At 38.1% G+C, this 19259-nt stretch overlaps 1 protein-coding gene across 7 annotated transcripts in view; it reads right to left on the reverse strand.

The window, feature by feature from the left end:
- Positions 1-517: 517 nt before the first annotated feature.
- Positions 518-19259, reverse strand: part of trdmt1 (tRNA aspartic acid methyltransferase 1) — a 28081-nt gene continuing 9339 nt past the window's right edge. For 2 of the 7 annotated variants that reach the window (XM_044105246.1, XM_044105249.1), the window contains 8 exons: positions 18654-18719; positions 16267-16336; positions 13011-13094; positions 10473-10550; positions 9289-9611; positions 7280-7337; positions 6251-6380; positions 518-1571 (listed from right to left, as the gene is read on the reverse strand). In XM_044105246.1, the coding sequence (XP_043961181.1) occupies positions 1405-1571; positions 6251-6380; positions 7280-7337; positions 9289-9611; positions 10473-10550; positions 13011-13094; positions 16267-16336; positions 18654-18719 (976 nt within the window). In that variant the 3' untranslated portion in view covers positions 518-1404. Of the gene's footprint in view, positions 1572-3386; positions 3462-6250; positions 6381-7279; positions 7338-7876; positions 7951-9288; positions 9612-10472; positions 10551-13010; positions 13095-16266; positions 16337-18653; positions 18720-19259 lie in introns of those variants that run through there. The other 5 variants (XM_044105247.1, XM_044105250.1, XR_006369526.1 and 2 more) reach the window with 4 other exon arrangements.

Below are 19259 nucleotides of genomic sequence, written 5' to 3' on the forward strand. Positions count from 1 at the left end.
AAACAAAACTTATCAATATCTAAAATGGAATAATCTAGATAAACCCAAAACACCACCTTGATGTTTAGCAAATGATTAGTCCTGTTGAGCTGGCATTGCACTCACAAAGTCATAAGCCATTGATTAGAAATTAAAATAATCCCCGCCAAATACTCAGCCTCCTGAAATTTCCACTATTATTTGTAATAATAATTACTAATCACTAATACAAATGACCAATTTGTAGTAATTTGAAAGGTTCATTGCTTCATGAAGCTTCATTGCCATCACAAGTGAAGTGTGTTGGTGACGGTCTTCTTTAAAGTCAGCAGTCTTTGTGTAGGCGACTGAGGCAGAAGGAGAAAATCCAAAGGTTCAGGAAACCTTTGCAAAGTGTTCTGAGTTAATTGGCTCATTACGGTGTGATACCATGAGTTTCAGTTAATGTAATTTTTCACAATATTCTAATTTTCTGAGTTACTGAATGAGTTTAGCTTTCCACGAAGATTGGCAATGAAAATTGCATTTTTACACAATATCATTATTTTGATCTTTATATATGTACATCTTCTATCTTTATTTTAGCTACACAAATGTTTGCATATCTATACTTAATGTCTGAGCATGTGAAAACATCAAATTCATTGTGCACACAAACTTAACCAATGAAACTGATTCTGATTAGCAAGAGGGCTAATTCTTATTAGAAAAACTGAAATATGTTTCACTGGGTTTTACTTAAAGAAGTCAGAATGAAAGGTGAAGAATACATATGCAGCTGTCACAGATGTTAAATGGCTATGCAAATATGTCACAAAACCCAGAAAACAATACACTGACACTTTTGGTTGAAAATGACAAAATATGGATTTGTACATAAGAGAAAAATTTTAAAAAAGTAAAATAACAGCCAACTTTGAAAGCAGATTTTAAGACACACTGACATAACAGCCACATATCCTCTACTGCTTTGTGTAGTTGAATAAACTGCAACAATGCAGCAGCATCTACCCATTTATTTTATATCAGGCAAGATTAACCTGACCCTATACTTATTAGCATGAAATGAAGAGCTTAATGATTCATTATAAATAGAAAGGGTAGCAAAGAAAAGCTAGCTAAGTTTCGCTGCCTTGCAATGCAGCTAATATTTATGGTATAACAATGTGATGACAATTTCAGTGTCTTCTGCTTATCTGGACGGAGAGATTTTCTTTGCTTGCATCAGTTAAAAAACTAAATGTATTGCAAACAGAATGAGAGAAAGCTGTGTGACTACAGTACATAAGAATATAATAAGTAGGGGTTTTGTCAATGGTACTTCGCTGATGCCATAAAAGGGTTGCGTGCGCTCTGTAAATAAATTCTATTTCATGATGTTTGATCAACATTTATATCCACAACTCTTCATCCACAGCGACAGAATTAAGAGCACAGATACTCATTTTCCAAGACAGAGAACTGCTCTTCTCCTTCAGAATGTCCAAAATGCTCAGATGTCATCAGCTGTAGAAGTCTGGACACAACCACAACATTGAGACTGTTTCCCAAAACTCTGTACTGCTGGATGATTGAGATATCCTCTGGAAAAGCTGCAAGGAAATTAAAAATTATTTTGTCAAAAAGTATAACATGTAAACAACGGAAAATAAACATGTTAGCTTGATAAAGAAACCATTGCAATTTTAAGCAGTTGCAAAGTTCACTTTACACAACTAAAATATAAATCATTTTTTACTTCGCAAGCTCACATTTAGCCTCTGACTGGTGTTTAGACTTTGTTTTAAATTGATAGCAAAGCGATCGGAAATATGTGCTACTTCTATTTTTCATGTAACTACTCTGTATGGATCCCATCATATCATCCATTGTCATGGTGAGTGTTGGACATATTGAGCGTTGTGTGCACTGTTTGCCTCCATACAGCTACCATTCCCTGATCTTTCACAATGGTGTTTGTTATTCTTCTGCTTTGTCTATCAACCATGGAATCAAGTTCCATATTAAAGTCTTCCAAACACTACAATCCCTTCAGATTCTGACATGGTGTTAGTGTGTAGGGCCTTCACATTTTTCTGATCATGTTTAGGAGGTAGCTATATACAGATTATTTTGTGTAATCACCTCTAATTCTAGTTTAGATCTTGCATTGACATCACTGTTAAAAATTACCCACTTTTTTATGCCCTCCCCTTTTATTACTTTTACATGTAGTATAATAAGCTTCTAAAACCAAATTTCCAAAATTGCTAATGTTCTTGAGGTGACAGACATGTTTCCTCTAAATATATTGGCATTAAGCTCCCTCATTTTATGTATCACCTTATTTCTCTTAATTGGGTTATTCGTTCGTTATACATTCATTCCCTTGATATATACACTTATATGAAGCTATTTAATGTAGAGTTTTGTTCTATGCTTGGTTATCACAACCATAGCAACCCACAATAATGCTGAGAACTTCAAAGAAGAAAACGCAAATCTTTAAGTAGCTGAATATAGATGTTTGCCAGAGGATTTCTATGATTTGAGGGATACGTCACTTTCCAAATAGACGTCCTGGTGAGATCCAACCCAGGTTTTTAATAACCAGCTTTTCAGGCACCACACTTTATTTTGCCTACAATGGCATGATAGATCTCTAAACATTTGGTCTGATTTTTTTCTGTCAGCATCAATTTCTACTTGCTTCAGCTGCTGGCTACATGTCTTAGAAATTCTTGTGCTTGTTCGCTGGAATTCTGATGCATTTTGCAGCTGCTGCTCATTCTCACTTTCTGCTGAAACAGCCTACCTGAATTCTCTCCTCAGCTGTTCTGCCCCTGAACAAAGTCAGTAAACTCTAACTTTGTTCAGGGGAGTTACAGAAGCAAATTCCTCTCTCTTCCTAAATTCTTTAAATTAAGGTGTAGTCCTTCCTCTTCTAATTCACATTTATAGCATAGACATGACAAAAGAAAAGCTGTTTGTCCTGATACATAACTTTTTTCTTCGTCTTCAGTACCATCTCCCTTATTTTTTACTGAAGTAAGATCTCCACAGCTGACTGCCGGGGTTTGTCTGGTCTACTCCTAGGCATTGAAGCACTGTGTGCATACTGGCTATTCGGAGCTGAGTCCTATGAGAGTACAGAGTTCCCTTCTGAATTCTCTTGTTTTTTTTCTGGGGCAACAGCTGACAAACGTTTCAAATATTCAAAGTTTTGCAGAGAGAAAGGTATTTTTAAGTTAACAAAATATTGCCAAAGGTGCATTGGGAAGTTGTGTCTAAATGTTAACAACTGAGTCAATAGTATCATATGCAGCTGATGGTGGAATGCACAGAAACCTTAGTGAACTCTCGTTAAGAATTCAATATCTGGACTACAGAGACAATGTTTCACAGTAGCATGTCTCAGATTACAATACCCTTTGCTGAATCCATTTGGAAAAGTCAAATCCACATCTGTTGGTTTTGCCTTATTTCAGTTGAATATAAGAAATCTGGAACGAGACAGATGCCTCAGTGGAAAACATAATACAGCATTCTCAATAGACTGGGAAATGACTTCAACTTCATTTATTCTGTTGGCCAGAAATCACACATTGCTCTTTTTCATTGATGAACAAATGGGTTGAACTTATCATTCTCTCTTGTTGCATCCCAGCCATAAAGGACTGAACTACATAAGAAGACAAAAACTAGAATGAAAACTATTAATCTGCAACTTTCACTTGGTCAAGGTTTATTCATACCGAACTGTGATATTACAAATTTTTCCAGACTGTAGAGCGCACCACACTGCATCTTTAATAAATTTGCTCTTAAGGATGCAGCCTTGCGTCTCCAATGCCGAACCATAGATTCATTCATGCTGAGCTTACAAGTAGCAGCTCTATTTCTGTCCTGCTCTACCAGAACTTTAGCCCTCAATTTAAAAGCTGCATCATATGAACTTCTTCATGTTGTTTTCATGATGAGGGGGTATGAGTTTGAAGAAATTTCTCTGTAGTGCCTGCTGCTAGCATGTGCTTGTTCTAAATGAAAATTAGGGCTTTTGATTTTGATTTCCAATTTTGACTTCCAATAATTCACTTCCTGCTAAAGAGCCCCATGGTGGTCGAAAAAAAATCCACAGAAAAGCTGCACCGGGCCATAAGCTGCATGGTTCAAAGCGTGGGGGAAAACAGTAGCGGCTTATAGTCCGAAAAATACGGTAATCTACAGTGGTTTGCAAAAGTATTCATTCCTCCTGAAACTTTCCATAGTTTGTCACCTTACAACCACAAACAAATATATTTGTTTGGAATTTTATGTGAAACCAACAAAAGCAGATGAGCAGCAGCATTTTTGACATTCGTACATCTCAAACTTTAACAAACTCCTCCTAGGGATTTTGAACTATCCGTTTCATCTTCACTCAGTTTGCAGTTAGGGGGCAGGGAATTAAAAGTTATCAAAATCATGAGTTTTGAGAGTGGCCAAGCAGCAAACTTGATGTACTCACCAAAGCAAACAAAACACTATAACTTTTATACAGAGACTGAAATGGACCAAACTTTGCATAAGTCTTCAATGTTGGATACCCAATGATACTACAGTATGTGGTCATATGCTGTCACCAACAAAGCTCTGCACCCTCAGCACAGGAAGTCACTGTTGTTGATTTGGAAAGCTTCATCTCTGACATTCTTAATCTAATCAGCATGATGTTGTGTCATATGGTAGGCAACAAGGTGATCTCACTTGCTTTAAAGCATTATTGTGGCCAGTTGTGCAAAAGGTGGCTCTGCAGCGTATGCAACACATAGGCGCGCTGCACTAGAGGGGGCGCAAAAATGATGTGGAGAATTTTTTTTTCTAGTCAGCATTTTATGTAGCCTACTTAACAGCTGTTTGTGCATGAAATGATCAATAACAGAGGAACAGCACTGATTAGGCGCCCCTCTCCTCCCATACAGGTAACTTGGGCAGCGGCCCTTCGAGGACGCGCTGACTCGCGCTTTTTTTTTAATTTTTTATTTGTAGTAATGCCTCGACACATTCACAGTGAAATTTAATAGGGGCATTAAAATAAATGTGTTGGTGACATTCAGTGGCACCCAGTGGGTTTGATATCAGACAGAATGGATCAGGACAGGAACCGCAGAACCTAAAGAACCTAAAGAACCAGACATCAGACTCTTCATCACTCACTCATTTCCTGAGACCAAAAAATAATATTTTAATAATATGGCAATTTAAAGAATAAATCATATAAATAATAGTAAATAAATAAATATTGTGAAGAGAACATTAAAAACGTTTGTTAGGATTATGTAGGAAAAATGTTGATATCTTTTATAAATAGTGTTTTGTGGTCAATATTATTTCACCATTTTATTAATGTGGGTTGCCAGTTTGGATCAGGCTTCCTATGAAGCTAGAATGATAGAAAACATGCTAACAAAAAGCCTCAGACCAGCAGCTCATAGGAGGTTCTAGACAGGCTAACAGAAGCAGCTCTTTGGCTCACTTCTACAAGTTTATGTCCTGGGATGGGGTGAGATGTTCGCATCTGCCTCAAAAATATGTAGTTGCACCCCTGATTGTGGCTGTGTGGGGCAAAGTCAGATGTCACGGCATAGCCACAGTGTGACACTCTTGAGGTAGTTTGCAGAATAGTGTGAAGCAGCCAGGATAAGGATCGGTGCCTCCAAATCCAAAGCCACAATTCTGAGCATTAAAAGGAGTGTCTTCTCTGGATTGGGGAAGAAGTCCTTTTTCTTGGGATCTTGTTCATGAATGAGGGAAAAAAGTGAGCAGATTGGCAGATAGGCAGACTGGTGCAGCCTCTGCAGTGAAGCGGGCGTCGTACTGGTTTGTCAAGGTGAAGAGAGAACTGAGTGAAAAGGTGAAGTTCTCAATAAACCAGTCGATCAAGCAGCCAAAATGTGTTTTCTCTGTAGCGTATCTGGGTTCTCCCTCAGAGATAGGGTGAGAAGCTTTATCACGTTGAGAGGAGCCAATTGATGCATGTATGTATCCAACACTCAACCTTTGAGGTGTATACACAGCAAATACAAATTCAGATTGAAACTTTAGCAACTGTTTATGTAGGAGGCTTTTCAGGGTTATCATGATGATGCCTGAGGCATAGAGTTGCCACACCATTTCTATATGAAAATAATGGGTTAGAAATAATTTAAAACTGAATGAACTGAGATAAGCAGAGTTGTGTGAAATGAAAAATATCAAAATTTTAACACAGGCAGATCATGTGAAGAACAAAATCCTGACTTTTTTGACTTACAGAAACTCTGAGGGAAGCCCATCAGGTTGGCTACTTCTCTCGGAGTAAAATAACGTAGACTTAATTTTAACATTTTCTGGAGCTTCTCCTCTTCAGTCAACTGGTCCAGATTGGTAAACACACTACTAATCTGCAAAGAACACAAAGAGAAATTTCACTTTGATGACATACGTATATGTTGTGTGATTGTCCAAGTGATGGCTCCAATTACATTAGAAATCAGCTCAATTAACAGGAACTAATCCAGAAGGCAAATGTTAGAAGCCAAGGATGCACAATAATGACATTTGTCGAATACCAGTGATGTTCAGGTCAGATGAATGCGACCTGGACATTAGGTCACATTTCAATAGGACACATATCAGATACCCAGGTGGCCTGGGTCGCATTCAAAAAGAATTTGACTGGTGTTGTTCAGACTGTCATGAAAAGAGCAGACACAAGTTGTATTGCCTAAAAACTAAATCAGAATTGGATCACTTCACGCTGTAGTGTGAACGCAGCCTAAGCAGTTATTCCCTAACAATAACTGCTTTGCAACAATGTGGGCTGATGCAGAAAGCACCGCCATTTTGGCTCGATGTCTGCTCAGCATCTTGGTCTGATCTTAAGCAGTGGAAAAAGTTTTACACTTATACATTTGAAACACCTTAGCTTGTAGTTCATCTCTATAGTTTGCTATTACATCAAATGACTAGTTAATTGTAAAGTCATTAAGACAACTAAGACAGTTTGTTAATTTTTTTTAAAGTTTTGTTGGCTACAGTGGCATTTATTTGGCACTTTATCTCAAAGCAGGTTGTGAGAGAAAAAACATGCGTCCGTCGGGCCGTGTCGATGAATGACATCTCCGTATGTCGGTCGTGTGATTAACCCTTACTTCATCACCGAACCCAAGAATAAAGAAGTCTAAGGAGGTAATAGTGGAAAGAGCTTCTAGTAAAGCTGCTTCAACAAACACTGTGAGCTTTTAAGATTTATCTATGTCAAAAATGTTTACACTGTGGCTGAAAGTAAAAAACTACATACCTCATTTTCCATGCAGCACTGTAGAACTGATCCAGTTCCTTCCACATACCTTCCATAACTACGCAAAAAAGTATGACAAAATAATTAATCTTAATTTAAAAAAAACCTATACTTATTAATAGCCATTTTTATGAGCAAAAAAAATAAAGTCAAATCAAATACAGAAATTTAGCTAAATGAAAACTATGGTTTTACCACATCTTTATGAAAGAGGAGGAACAAATTATTTGTTTTGCTTTCATGTCTTTGACACAGTCTTTAATTTCTTTTTAATTGCACGTCTGAGTTTGCATATATGCTAAATTGGGACTCCTCTTCAAATCATCGGTCACTGCCATGCTGCTACTAGCATTTGAAAAAAATGGAGCTCAGTGAATTCCAGAGTACACGCTGCTGAGTTCAGTCATGAAATTTCCTTCATGAGGTGATTTCTACAAAACTATGACAATTAAATAAAAATATTAACGTGAAATAAGTGATTGCATAAATACAGGAAAAAAGTATTTGATCTAAAGAGACCAAAATGGAGCTTTTTGACCATCAGACAAAACGCTATGTTTGATGGATATGAAACACTGCATATCACCACAAACATACCATCCCCACTGTGAAGTATGGTGGTGGCAGCATCATGTTGTGGGGATGCTTTCTGGCACCAGGCCCTGGAAGGACTGTGAAGAAAGCAGGTAAATAATAAAACATTGGGAGATTCTGCAAAACAATCAGTTCCCATCTCCAAGAGAACTACGGCTTCGGAGAACATCTATTTTCTCCCAAAGCATCCAGTTAAATCTACACAGGGAAGGTTTGAAGACAATAAGGTGGATGAAAACTGAGAATCTTCAGGCACGTTTGGTCTAAGAAAATAAAAATTTTTTAGAAAATGTGTATGCAGTGGTGGTTTTTGATATGGGATACCCGAGTACTTGCCCAGGGGTGGCATCAGTAAGCAATGATCCACCCGAGAACTAGAAAATAAAATATATCTTAACTGTCAGTTGTCCCCTGAACAAGATTGCTATTACCTGTATGCATGCTTAGTGGAGTAAGTTTCCCTTAGTTGCTACTGGGAGCTTACATTACCTGCTTTCTGCTAAATGGTAGGAGAACGGCAGAAGGAGGGGCTTACCCAATGAAATAATCTGCTAGGAACACAACTGTATGCATATTTATATTTTAAGCTTGCAAAGTTAGGTATAGTGAGTGTGATCAGTCTGATTACTTTTTTTCAGCCATTTGACAGCAGTAGTACTAATGCAATCATTTATTTTGTTAACTATTTGTATTCAATTACCATTTTGTAGATGGCAGTGTCACTAAAATTAAAACTGCAGTTTGTAAGTTTTACAATTTTTTTATTTTTCAGATTTATTGTCACCATGTCCAACAAATGACAGTACGGGACAGATCATCTGTGAAAAACTTGAGCACCTCCCAGTGCTCCCAGTGCTAACTAGAAACAACCAGTCAGAGCCAGGACTCGGGTCAGTTACAATCTCGAGTGGCACCACACATCATCCTGCTCTGTGCAATGCTGCAGATAGCAGAGCCTGTTGTGAATGCTCTGCCTAGTTATTATGGCCACCGACAACAGCAAATAAAAGGGTTTCCTGTGATGGAAAATTGTTTCTCCACCATTTAGCAGTGAGTACATGAGCTTAATTGACAGCGCTAAGACCCTGTCCCTGGTTCTGATTGGTTGTTTTTGAACGGAACCGGTCCATATGTTCAGATGGCAGTAGCAGCTCTGAGAGGAAATGGAGCTCGATCTATTCACAGATTATCTGTTTCATAGCATACTATTATAACATGGTAACATTTTTAGCATATATGTTAAAAAAAACATATTCTTCTACACAAACTATATTTTTAACATGTTTACTATCTAAATATATAAATTTTTTTGCATCTTGTAAGCAGGTTTTTATTGGAAAAAGATAATAAATAGTGATTGAAACTTTAAAATATGGAAATGTATCAAACTATGTTTAAACAGTTATTAAACTTACCCTTTAGTGAAGCAGACAGACCTCCGGCTGTGGGGCTGAACAATATCCAAAATTGAGCCATACCGCAACAAGGTTTTAGGTTTAAGGAGATAAAGTCCCATGTCTATATTCATCTGAGGTTCCAAGTAGTCTTGTATTTGTTGAACAGATAGGTTTTTGTTCTGATCAGTCTTCTTTTGGGAATCCATTTGAGTCTCGCGTTTATACAAGACATGAACATTGGGGTTGTCTTCCGATGGCCGGTCAGTATTCTGACATTTAGATCTCAAGACAGAGGACCGTTCAGGAAACTCACTGTCCATCACATGGGAAAAGGAACAACCCTAGAATGAGAAATTTTGTCAAATATTCCATGTATGAATCCATAAAATTACAAAACCCATGGCTTTTATGAAGAAAATATTATACCTTATCAAACAAAAAGTTTAATTACTGTGAAACATGACATCACTATAGTCAACACAAATAACCATCAAACCAAATTCTAAGTAACAGCTGAAATATGTTTCCAAAATTGGGAAAATGAAATTGTCCAAAAATGTGTTGGTATGGTGAAATATTAAAAAGTTTATTTCAATTGGGTGAAAGGCTGAACCCTCCTTTCACCGAAATTCACTCAATACAGTGCAGTCAGGCAGGTGCTGCTCTCCTTGCAAGTCCCAAAGGAAGACTCATTCACTGGATTGTCAGACAGAGTGGCAGGACTTGTTAACCAAGTTGCTTTTGTTCCCACTTGGTGTAATACCACAAAAACATAGAACATTTAGCTACAGATTTAGGATTCCTAGGATTAAAAGCAACAGACTCTTGTGTACACATAGCAATCAGGTCTCTAAATTTGTGAGTAATAATTTTATTTAATATAATAATGAATTTATTATATATTATATTTTGATCTTCACTTTTGAAGATGCACGCTTCCAGCTGCATCATACAGCCCTGTTTAAGTGGCTTTAGCCCAGTTTGCATACAATTGGCTCTAAATCACATATGCATCGTCCAATTTACATTGTACTCGATATAAGTGACTTTTGTTGATCTCTAAATAGACCAGTATTTAGAGATCAACGCTGGAATTTGACTCCACTGCGCTCTCTAGATTATTCCAACAGCTATATCTCCCTGATACATCATCCAATCTGCACCTGATTTATTGTGCATCAATAGGGAACTTAGTTACACACATTGGTATGGTAGTTTGATGACATCATCTCACTTGGAGAAGAAACTGAGGACCATTGAGTGACACCTCCAGCTTCTCCCTGTGTATGATATAGATTAGAAGATTAGAACTGTATCCACTAACGCTTAATAATCACACATGACATATTAAAAAGCCTAGAGGAAGTCCTTGCCAATCATTCGCCACCAAACAGGAAGTGAATATAATGCCTTTGACTCATATTGAACTGAACTGAAGGCCATTTGGTAAATGTGCCGCCCAGTGGACAAGTACATGAATGGCATGAGAGCAATGACAACTAGGCCTGTCGCAATAAACAATAAATCAATTAATTGCACAATAAATTTGAAAAAAAATAAAAAATCAACCTCATTTTAATTATTATTTAATTATCGTCTCTTCCGCCCTTTTTCTCTTTCAGTTAATGACACTGAATGAAAAAAGGCTCAACTCCGTGCTCTCAATGCCCAGCACAAACTACACCATCTTAGAGCTGTCGGCCGATTGTCGGCCCATTTTCAATACCCGAGAGATCACACATTAGCCGACAGAAATCCTAGATATAACGGTTCTATCAGGTTCCATCGGGTTCCATCGTGCAGTGTGGTGTCCAACAATGGGCACAAAATAATGGCTACAAGTCCAGATAACTCATTTTAAAACCAGGCATTAATCAATGCTTTACTACAATCTACCTGCAGTGCATGTGGCTCTAGTGTCAGCGTAACGTTCTGACTGAATGAAAATCATTAGAACCTATTTATGTCATGTTAACAAAGAACAGCTGAAACGTTACCGGGTTCATCAACTGTGTAGCAATTTCACTCCAACTCCTCCCCTCCTCATTTCTATATTCTTTGCACCAAATGTTTTATATATCATCTCCGATGTTTGCTGGACTTCAGGTTGCTCCGTGTCACCTGTTTGGATTCCCCTCTGTAATTTCCCCACAGAAAGCAAGGAGGAGAATCTGCGCTTTCTGATTGGCTGCCTGTTACATTCAACAGGCTGCGTTAAGCTCCCAGTGGGGAAAACCCCTGATTTAGATCAGAGCGCCACAACGATCTACCATAAAACACCACATACTACAGCAGGGGTGGGCACTCCTGGTCCTGGAGGGTCGGTGTCCTGCAACTCTTAGAAGTCTCCCTGATCCAACACACCTGAATCCATCAGCTGAATCACCTCCAAAGTGCAGTCATGTTCTCCAGAGTCCTGCTAATGACCTCATTATTTGACTCAGGTGTGTTGAAGTACAGACATGTCTAAAAGTTGCAGGGAACCGGCCCTCCAGGACCAGGAGTGCCCACCCCTACACTACACGATGATCGGTTACGAAATCGATTGCAAGAGACAATCCTAGAACACCCAACGTTCTACGACTGTCATAAGGGGAAGGATAGGGATAAAAAAAAATTGTGAAGTGTGAACTATTGCATCAGGTAGTCGATGTTCCATCTTCTCTATTTAAATCTAATAATTACTGAGGGCAATATGGTTTACAGACTTCATAATCTGCACTCTTTTGGTTGAATGCAGTATTTATTTACACTTTAGTGTTTTTATTTAAGTACATTTTTGTTAATGAAGACTTAGAATCCATTTTATTTTTGTTTTTGGTTGTTTTGTTTATATGATCAGTTCCAGTGTTAAATGTTCCTTTGAAAATCAAGTGCATCTATCTTTGGTAGGAAATCACATGCATTATTATGTCATTTCCATTAAATCAGTGTAAAAAGGTCTTCAAACAATATTATCGTTTATCGCAATCATTTTTGAGACAATTAATCGTTCAACAAAATTTGTTATCGTGACAGGCCTAACAGCAGCAGCAGTGTGCCGGAGCTTCCATGATCTGTGCAAGGCTGGAACGGCACTGAGCTACGAGCTGCCAATGCTGCCTAGAACATGGGCGACTCTGTGGGCGACTGTGGCTCTGTAGTCGTCTTGCAATGGGAAGGTTGAAGGTTCGATTCCAGCTTCCTCCTGCCACATGTTGATGTGCCTCTGGGCAAGGCACTTAACCCCAAATTGCCTACCGATCTGAGTATCGGTGTATGAATGGGTGAATGTGACTCTAGTGTAAAGCGCTGTGAGTGGTCAAAATGACTGGAAAAGTGCTATATAAGTTCAGTCCATTTACCATTTAACATTAAATACAATGTTTTTTCTTGTTATACTGTTACTTTAAGCGGCTTTTTGGAGGGCTTAACATTTTAATCGAAAATTGTTCGCCAAGAGAAATGTTTGTATTTCAATGGAATCAAAAGCAGGCATGGCCAAACTGCTCTATGCAAATCTATTTCATAAATAGTTCACACTTAGTCTATTGCTAAGCAGGAAGAAAAAATCTCAACAAAATCTTTTGTGATGTTAGGTTAAAATTTTTTATGTTTTCGGTCCGCAAGTACTTTTGAGTTGAAGATTTTGGCCAATGTTAAGGAATATAAATCACCATGTTGCCTCTACCTTTGGTTAGAGACCAGTCAACTCACACTAAAGTTGCCTTTATCTGTTTGAACACATCAACAAGTATTACCTTGGCACTTGTCTGGATGCTCGAATTTTCTGCAGACATTTTAGCAACCAGGAAATAACGCAGTCGTGAATTTGGAACCCCCACCTACAAAAGGAATACAATAACAATAATAAAGATTTGTCGGAATGACTTTGTTGTAAGTCATTCCATCAACAAAGTTAGTAGTAATCAGATCCACAACCGCAAGACACATTTAAACACATTCTGTTCAATTCAGTTTATTTATACTGTATTGGATCGATTCACAAGAGTCATCTCAGGGCACTTTATAAAAAAATAATAATAATTTTAATTCAATCATACAAACATAACTTGATAACTTGGATCAATTCAAACTGATCCAACTCATCAAGCAGCACAATATGCTCAAATAATTATTCAAAGTATCTTAAGAAGTTTCTATCTAAAAAAACCCCCAGCAGATTGAATCGAGTCATCGACTTCCAGCATCCGCTCCTCCTGCATGAGCATGAAGTGACAATCAATGGCATTGTGCCATTGACTTTACAGCAACCCCTCATACCAAACATACATGTAGTGTGTAGTGACAGTGGAGAGGAAAAACTCCCCTTGAACAGGAAGAAACCTCCAATAGGACCTAAACCTGGCCCAGTACAAGAGCACATCTGCCATGACCAACTGGAAAAGTGAGACTACCAGACTATTCACTTCACTCTGTTCATGGACTATGAACTTCTTGACCACCATTTTGCAACATTTGCTCAGGAATTTTTCTCATTTTAGCAAATGCTGACATCACATTATGACTTTAGAACACTTCTGGACTAGACAACATGAAACAACGTCCAACTCTAAACGCAAAATCATCAAGCTGGACCAACAGGTCAGTGCTTCAGTAACAGGCTTCACTCAACACAGTGAACAAAACCATGAGAACAGTAGTAGCCTGTCTGAACTTGAGCTGGAACCAGAGCTTGTTAAAGCACTCGAGGTAATGACAGGGTTATGTCGAAAATCAAGGAGAAGCTGGAACCCCTGGCAAAGACAGTCACATCGCATACAACTGAGCTCAAGAGGGCTTACGAAGCTGAAAGCAGGGTGCTACAGCTAGAAGAGGCTAGAAAGCCCCTCACTGCTCATGCTGCAGCAGCTGGATGTGTAAAGTTTACCTCAACGCGCCTCCTTTCACTCAAACTGGAGACAGGCTGACCTGTATGGATATTTACATCAACCCCCTGTGACCCTGTAGTTCACGAATCAGGGCTAACCTCATCATGTAGGTTCAGCCTGGTGAGGAGTTTTCGCGCTCGGATCATTGTCAGGCATCACGCTGGTTTGATATTATTTTAGTATTATTTTTCCAGTTATGATGCATCAAGCCATATGAAATACTTTGTCCACTTAGTCAGACAGAGTTAATGTGACAGAGATCTGAGAAACTGGACCAACCAAAATAGTTTCTGTGTCCCCTTGTTAAAAACTCAACAGACACTAAATGGAAGAGCTACTAAAGTCACATTAGCAGCATTAAATTAAATCTCCCGTTTGTTGCGCGTCTCTGGGCAGTGCAGCGGGTTTAACTCATGCAGGGCCGGTCTAAGGCTGTATGGGGCCTTGAGCAGAATCTGACTTACGGGCCCCTCTTGCTGCTGAAAACCTCAGCACCTCTAACAGCTTCTGTGTTAGACTTAATCTGGTAGAGAGAGTAGTTTAACTGGCCAACATAAAAAGAAATCAGTTACAATTGCAGTTTACTAATTTGTATTTGTGGGCAAACAGAGATCAAACTCAAAGATTAAACTCACAGCATCAGATTGTAGCTAATTTTAACAAAGCAATCTAATTGTAAATATTATTTGAACTTTTACTAAATAAACTTACCAGCTCCTTAAAAATCTTACATTTAAATGTTAAACAATTTAAATATTTTAAGTTATGCTGAAACCATTAAATCAAATTCAGCAGCATTGATCATCGCAGTAAACAAATGTTACATTTATGTATCTGTGTTAAAATATTAGCATTTATGGCCCCTGAAGCCCTGGGGGCCTGATGGAGCCGCTGACTTAATTTGGATTAAACAGAAGTGCAAATAATTGATATTCATTTTAATTTTATTTTTTTAATTGTTGTTTTTAAGACTAGCTGGGGTTTTAAATATTGTTTCACTGGCGCTGTAACATATAATTACCCAGTAATATTTTTACTTTTCCTGTGTTAACATCTTTTAATACAAAAACACGGTGGATTGCTTCTGTGCCCCAACCACCTCAGTTTAGCAAGTGAGAGTTCCCGCGGAGAGTTTTAGCAGAAAACTCTCCGCGGGTGATTTTTATTTTGAGTGAGTCAAAAACCTCTTCCTAAAAAACTACTCTGGCATTTTTGATTTTTGGACTTTATTAGGATGCAAGAGTAGCCAGAACAATTATAATATTTGGACATGCCACGATGAACTATTTATTTGTGGGATCCTCCTTATGTTCATCTTAATTAGTTAATCCAGATTAAATATGGCCTACGCAGTAGCCACTGTTTTAAATACCTTTAAGGTTAAGAATTTATATCCTTAAAAAACTACATTTGCTTCTGATGCCACCTTTTCTCCAAAAGAGAAGTTACTGTTTCAGTGTCCAGGTATGAAGATGATCAGCTGCTTTTATGATGTGCACACCTGTGTTACACTGTCACCTCCAGGTGTTGCACAAACATGGCAAACTAAACTGGATGTTCCTAATATGGAGGAGAAGTGGAATATCATTTGGAATCATGCAAACAAACATCTATTTGTAATCAAGCCAGGCTTTTACAGCTCAAAATCATTCACAGACTGCAAATTCCTCCTAGATGGAGACATAAAACGAACCCTCAAACTTCTCCTAACTGTTTTAATTGCAAGTCAGCGCTGGATAAACGTATTCATTGTGTTTGGTCCTGCCCTAAAATTCAGATGTATTGGTTAGACATCTGGAAAGATTTTAAAACGTCTAAATCATTAACATATTTGCTCAAATATGTTAATTTTGATAGCTATGCTTTAGAAACAAATGAAAAAACTACATTTTGTTGGGTCTGGTCTCATAAAATTTGAATACTCCAAAATAAATTAATTAAAAGGGATATTTCAACAGAAATGTGAGGATTCTAAAAGGTGCACTAATTTCAGATCATACTTGGTTGAAGCTTCTTTTGCATGAATGAGGAGTTTTGTTGGGTCTGATGTCTCTCATCGTCCTCTTAAGAATACTTGATTATTATATTGTCATTTTTACATAAAATAGTCATCTGTAGTTCTTACATTTGTCGGGGAGATCATGATTTCCTGGTAAGTGTAGCCACAGCCACTCAGGGTTTTTGTCAAATAGTCCCTAAAGAACAAAAGCACAGAGTTAACACACATTCAATGCACACACAGTGTTTAAGAATTGATTTTTGTTTCATTGCTCACTGCAACAGAAATAAAAAGTCAAACTAAAAGAACTCATCTCTCATGTAGTGGCTCAGTCCTAGCACAGGTCAAGTCTCAGTGTTTTTCCATTGAAACATTCTCCAGTTCTGAACTGGTTTCTTAGCTGGAGTTCAAAACTCAGCCAGCACTTAGCAGTTCACATCCCTTCCACCATCAAGGCTTAAAGATTAGATTTTAAAACTACCGTGCTCATAATCTCACAAAAAAGATCCATAGAAAAAAGAAAATACAGCATCTTATCAGCTGTTTTTTTAACTTTCATGTAGCTCACTTAATTTGAGCTCTGATTTTTTGAACAAGTTTTCGAAGTCCTTCAGTATCCCTTAACCCATCAGAAGTCCTTTGATTCATCAGCCATTTAACAATTTCCACTTTTTGCCCACTGGCAGCCGCCGGACCTCCTTCCCCAGCTGCACCCACTGTAGCTCCATTCACAGTATCTGCTGATGTCTCTGGATTTTCGTCGACCTGAACAGTCTCTTTTTGAACCATTTCTGGGTAATCCCAAACTGAATGGCCCTCCTGGTAACATCCAGAACACCTCATAGTTTCCGTTGTCGCAAAAATAGTGTAATCAAAGTCATCAACCTTAAATTTCATCTCTATGCTCAGTTCCTCAGTATCATTTTTGAGAATGATAAACACTTGTCTTCTAAAAGATACAACGTGTCTCAACTTTGCTGATTTGCAACCCGACAGGAGCATTTTCATTGCTGACTCAAATTGACCATGAATTGACAATTCCTTCAGCAACATATCACCGTTGATGAAAGGTGGCAAAGTAGACAGGATGATCTAGGGGAAAACAGCAGTTTGTGTACTTCTCATAACAATTCCCCTCTCAACTATGCTGTTCACCTTGTCAATCGAGTCCAAAAGCATAACCACTGCATAATTCATCCTGAACGCTGCCTTCACACTTTCACACCCAACAAGTTCCCTAACAGCAAAACCACATTCCTCAACCAAATAATCTACACTAACTGGCATTTTGATATAGCTCAGTGCAGCTTTTGACACTGTTGACCAGGACATATTACTGAATGGACTGGAGAGTTGGGTCACACTCTCCAGTCCAGTACTTAACTAGTTTAAGTACTTAACATAAAGAACAGGGATTTCTTTGTTTCAATTGGAAACTTCTCATCAAAGAGGTCAAAGGTCACATGTGGGGTACCCCAAGGTTCAATCCTAGACTCTTATTCAGTATTTATATGCTCCCACTGGCTCAGGTTATAACAGGAAATAATATCAGCTACCATAACTATGTAGATGACACACAGCTCTACATTATGATGTCACCAGGTGACCTTTGACCCCATCCAATCACTGAACAAATGCATAGAACAGATAAATGTGTGGATGTGCCAAAACTTTATCCAGCTGAACAAAAACAAAACTGAAGTTATTATTTTTGGACCTAAAGAAGAACGATCTAGTTATAGATCTAGAGTTATAGATCTAGAGTTATAGATCTAGAGACAGTGCACAGCTTCAGTTATTACAACTAAAAACCAGCGATCAGCCCGAAACCTGGGAGTAGTGATGAACTCTGACCTGAACCTCCAGAGCCACAATACTGTTGTTAGTTTATAAATCACTGAATGGTTTAACACCACAATACATTAAAGATCTGCTGCTGTTGTATCAACCTTCCAGAACTCTCAGGTCTGGTTCTGGGGATGCAGAGCAGAACCAAACGAGGAGAAGCAGCATTCAGCATCTATGCACCACAAATCTGGAACAAACTTCCAGAAAACTGTAAAACAGCTGAAACACTGACTTCCTTTAAATCACAACTAAAAACCCACTAGTTTAGAGTTGGTTTTGAAATGTAATCAATTGCAAATTTATTGACAGAATCTGACTTGATGTTGTGTTTTGATTGTTGATTCTATGTTGCATTGTGTTTTTGTGTTTGATTTGATGTAAAGCACTTTGAAATGCCTTGATGCTCAAATGTGCTATACAAATAAAATTTGATTTGATTTGATCATGTTGACGTGAAAAGCTCCTAAAGCCTGCAGCACCCTAACTTTTTCCGCCCATCAAGGTCTTTCATAAAAGACACTATTGAAACACCAGCGAAAAAAGAATGTGTTAAAGTGCGAAACAAGTGAATCACCACTGTAAAAAGTGCAGTTCAAATCGAGAGAGAGAATAAGTGAGACATGGAAGGAGAGAGGATGGGATGGACGGATATTCTTCATCCTTACCTGGCTGAGGAGCTCTCAAAACCTTTGACATTTTCCAGCAGGATATATGTTGGCAGCTTGCAAAGCCTGAAATCATATTGGCAAAAGAATTGAAAGAATTCCGCTAAATGGACAAGTCCTGCTTGCAACTTCCTGGATAGTCATGTGGGAACAATGCTTATAATTTTTATAGGTATTGTTTAGAAACAAATGACAAAACAAATTTTATTGGGTCTGGTCTCATAAAAATTTTATATTCCAAAAGAAATTTCAGTTCACGCAATACTTGGTTGAAGCTTCTTTTGCATGAATGAGGAATTTTGCTGGGTCTGGTGTCTCTCATCTTCCTCTTAAGAATACTCCATATATTATCTATGGGGTTAAAGGTCAGGTCAGTTTGATTGCCAATCAAACACAGGAACACCATGGTTTTTGGACCGGCTTTTGGTGCCTTTGACAGTTTGGGCAGGTAACGAATGGATAAGAAAATCAAGTCCCTCAAATCCCTCCAAGTGCAATGAATCTGATTAACATCATACAAGTTTCACTTTCTGAAATGAGTGATAGGAAATACTGAACTTTTTAATAACATTTAAATATTTGTAGCACTAATAATGTTTAGATATA

Source organism: Gambusia affinis, linkage group LG21, assembly GCF_019740435.1.
Source record: "Gambusia affinis linkage group LG21, SWU_Gaff_1.0, whole genome shotgun sequence".
In the NCBI taxonomy this organism is placed as follows: Eukaryota; Metazoa; Chordata; class Actinopteri; order Cyprinodontiformes; family Poeciliidae; genus Gambusia; species Gambusia affinis.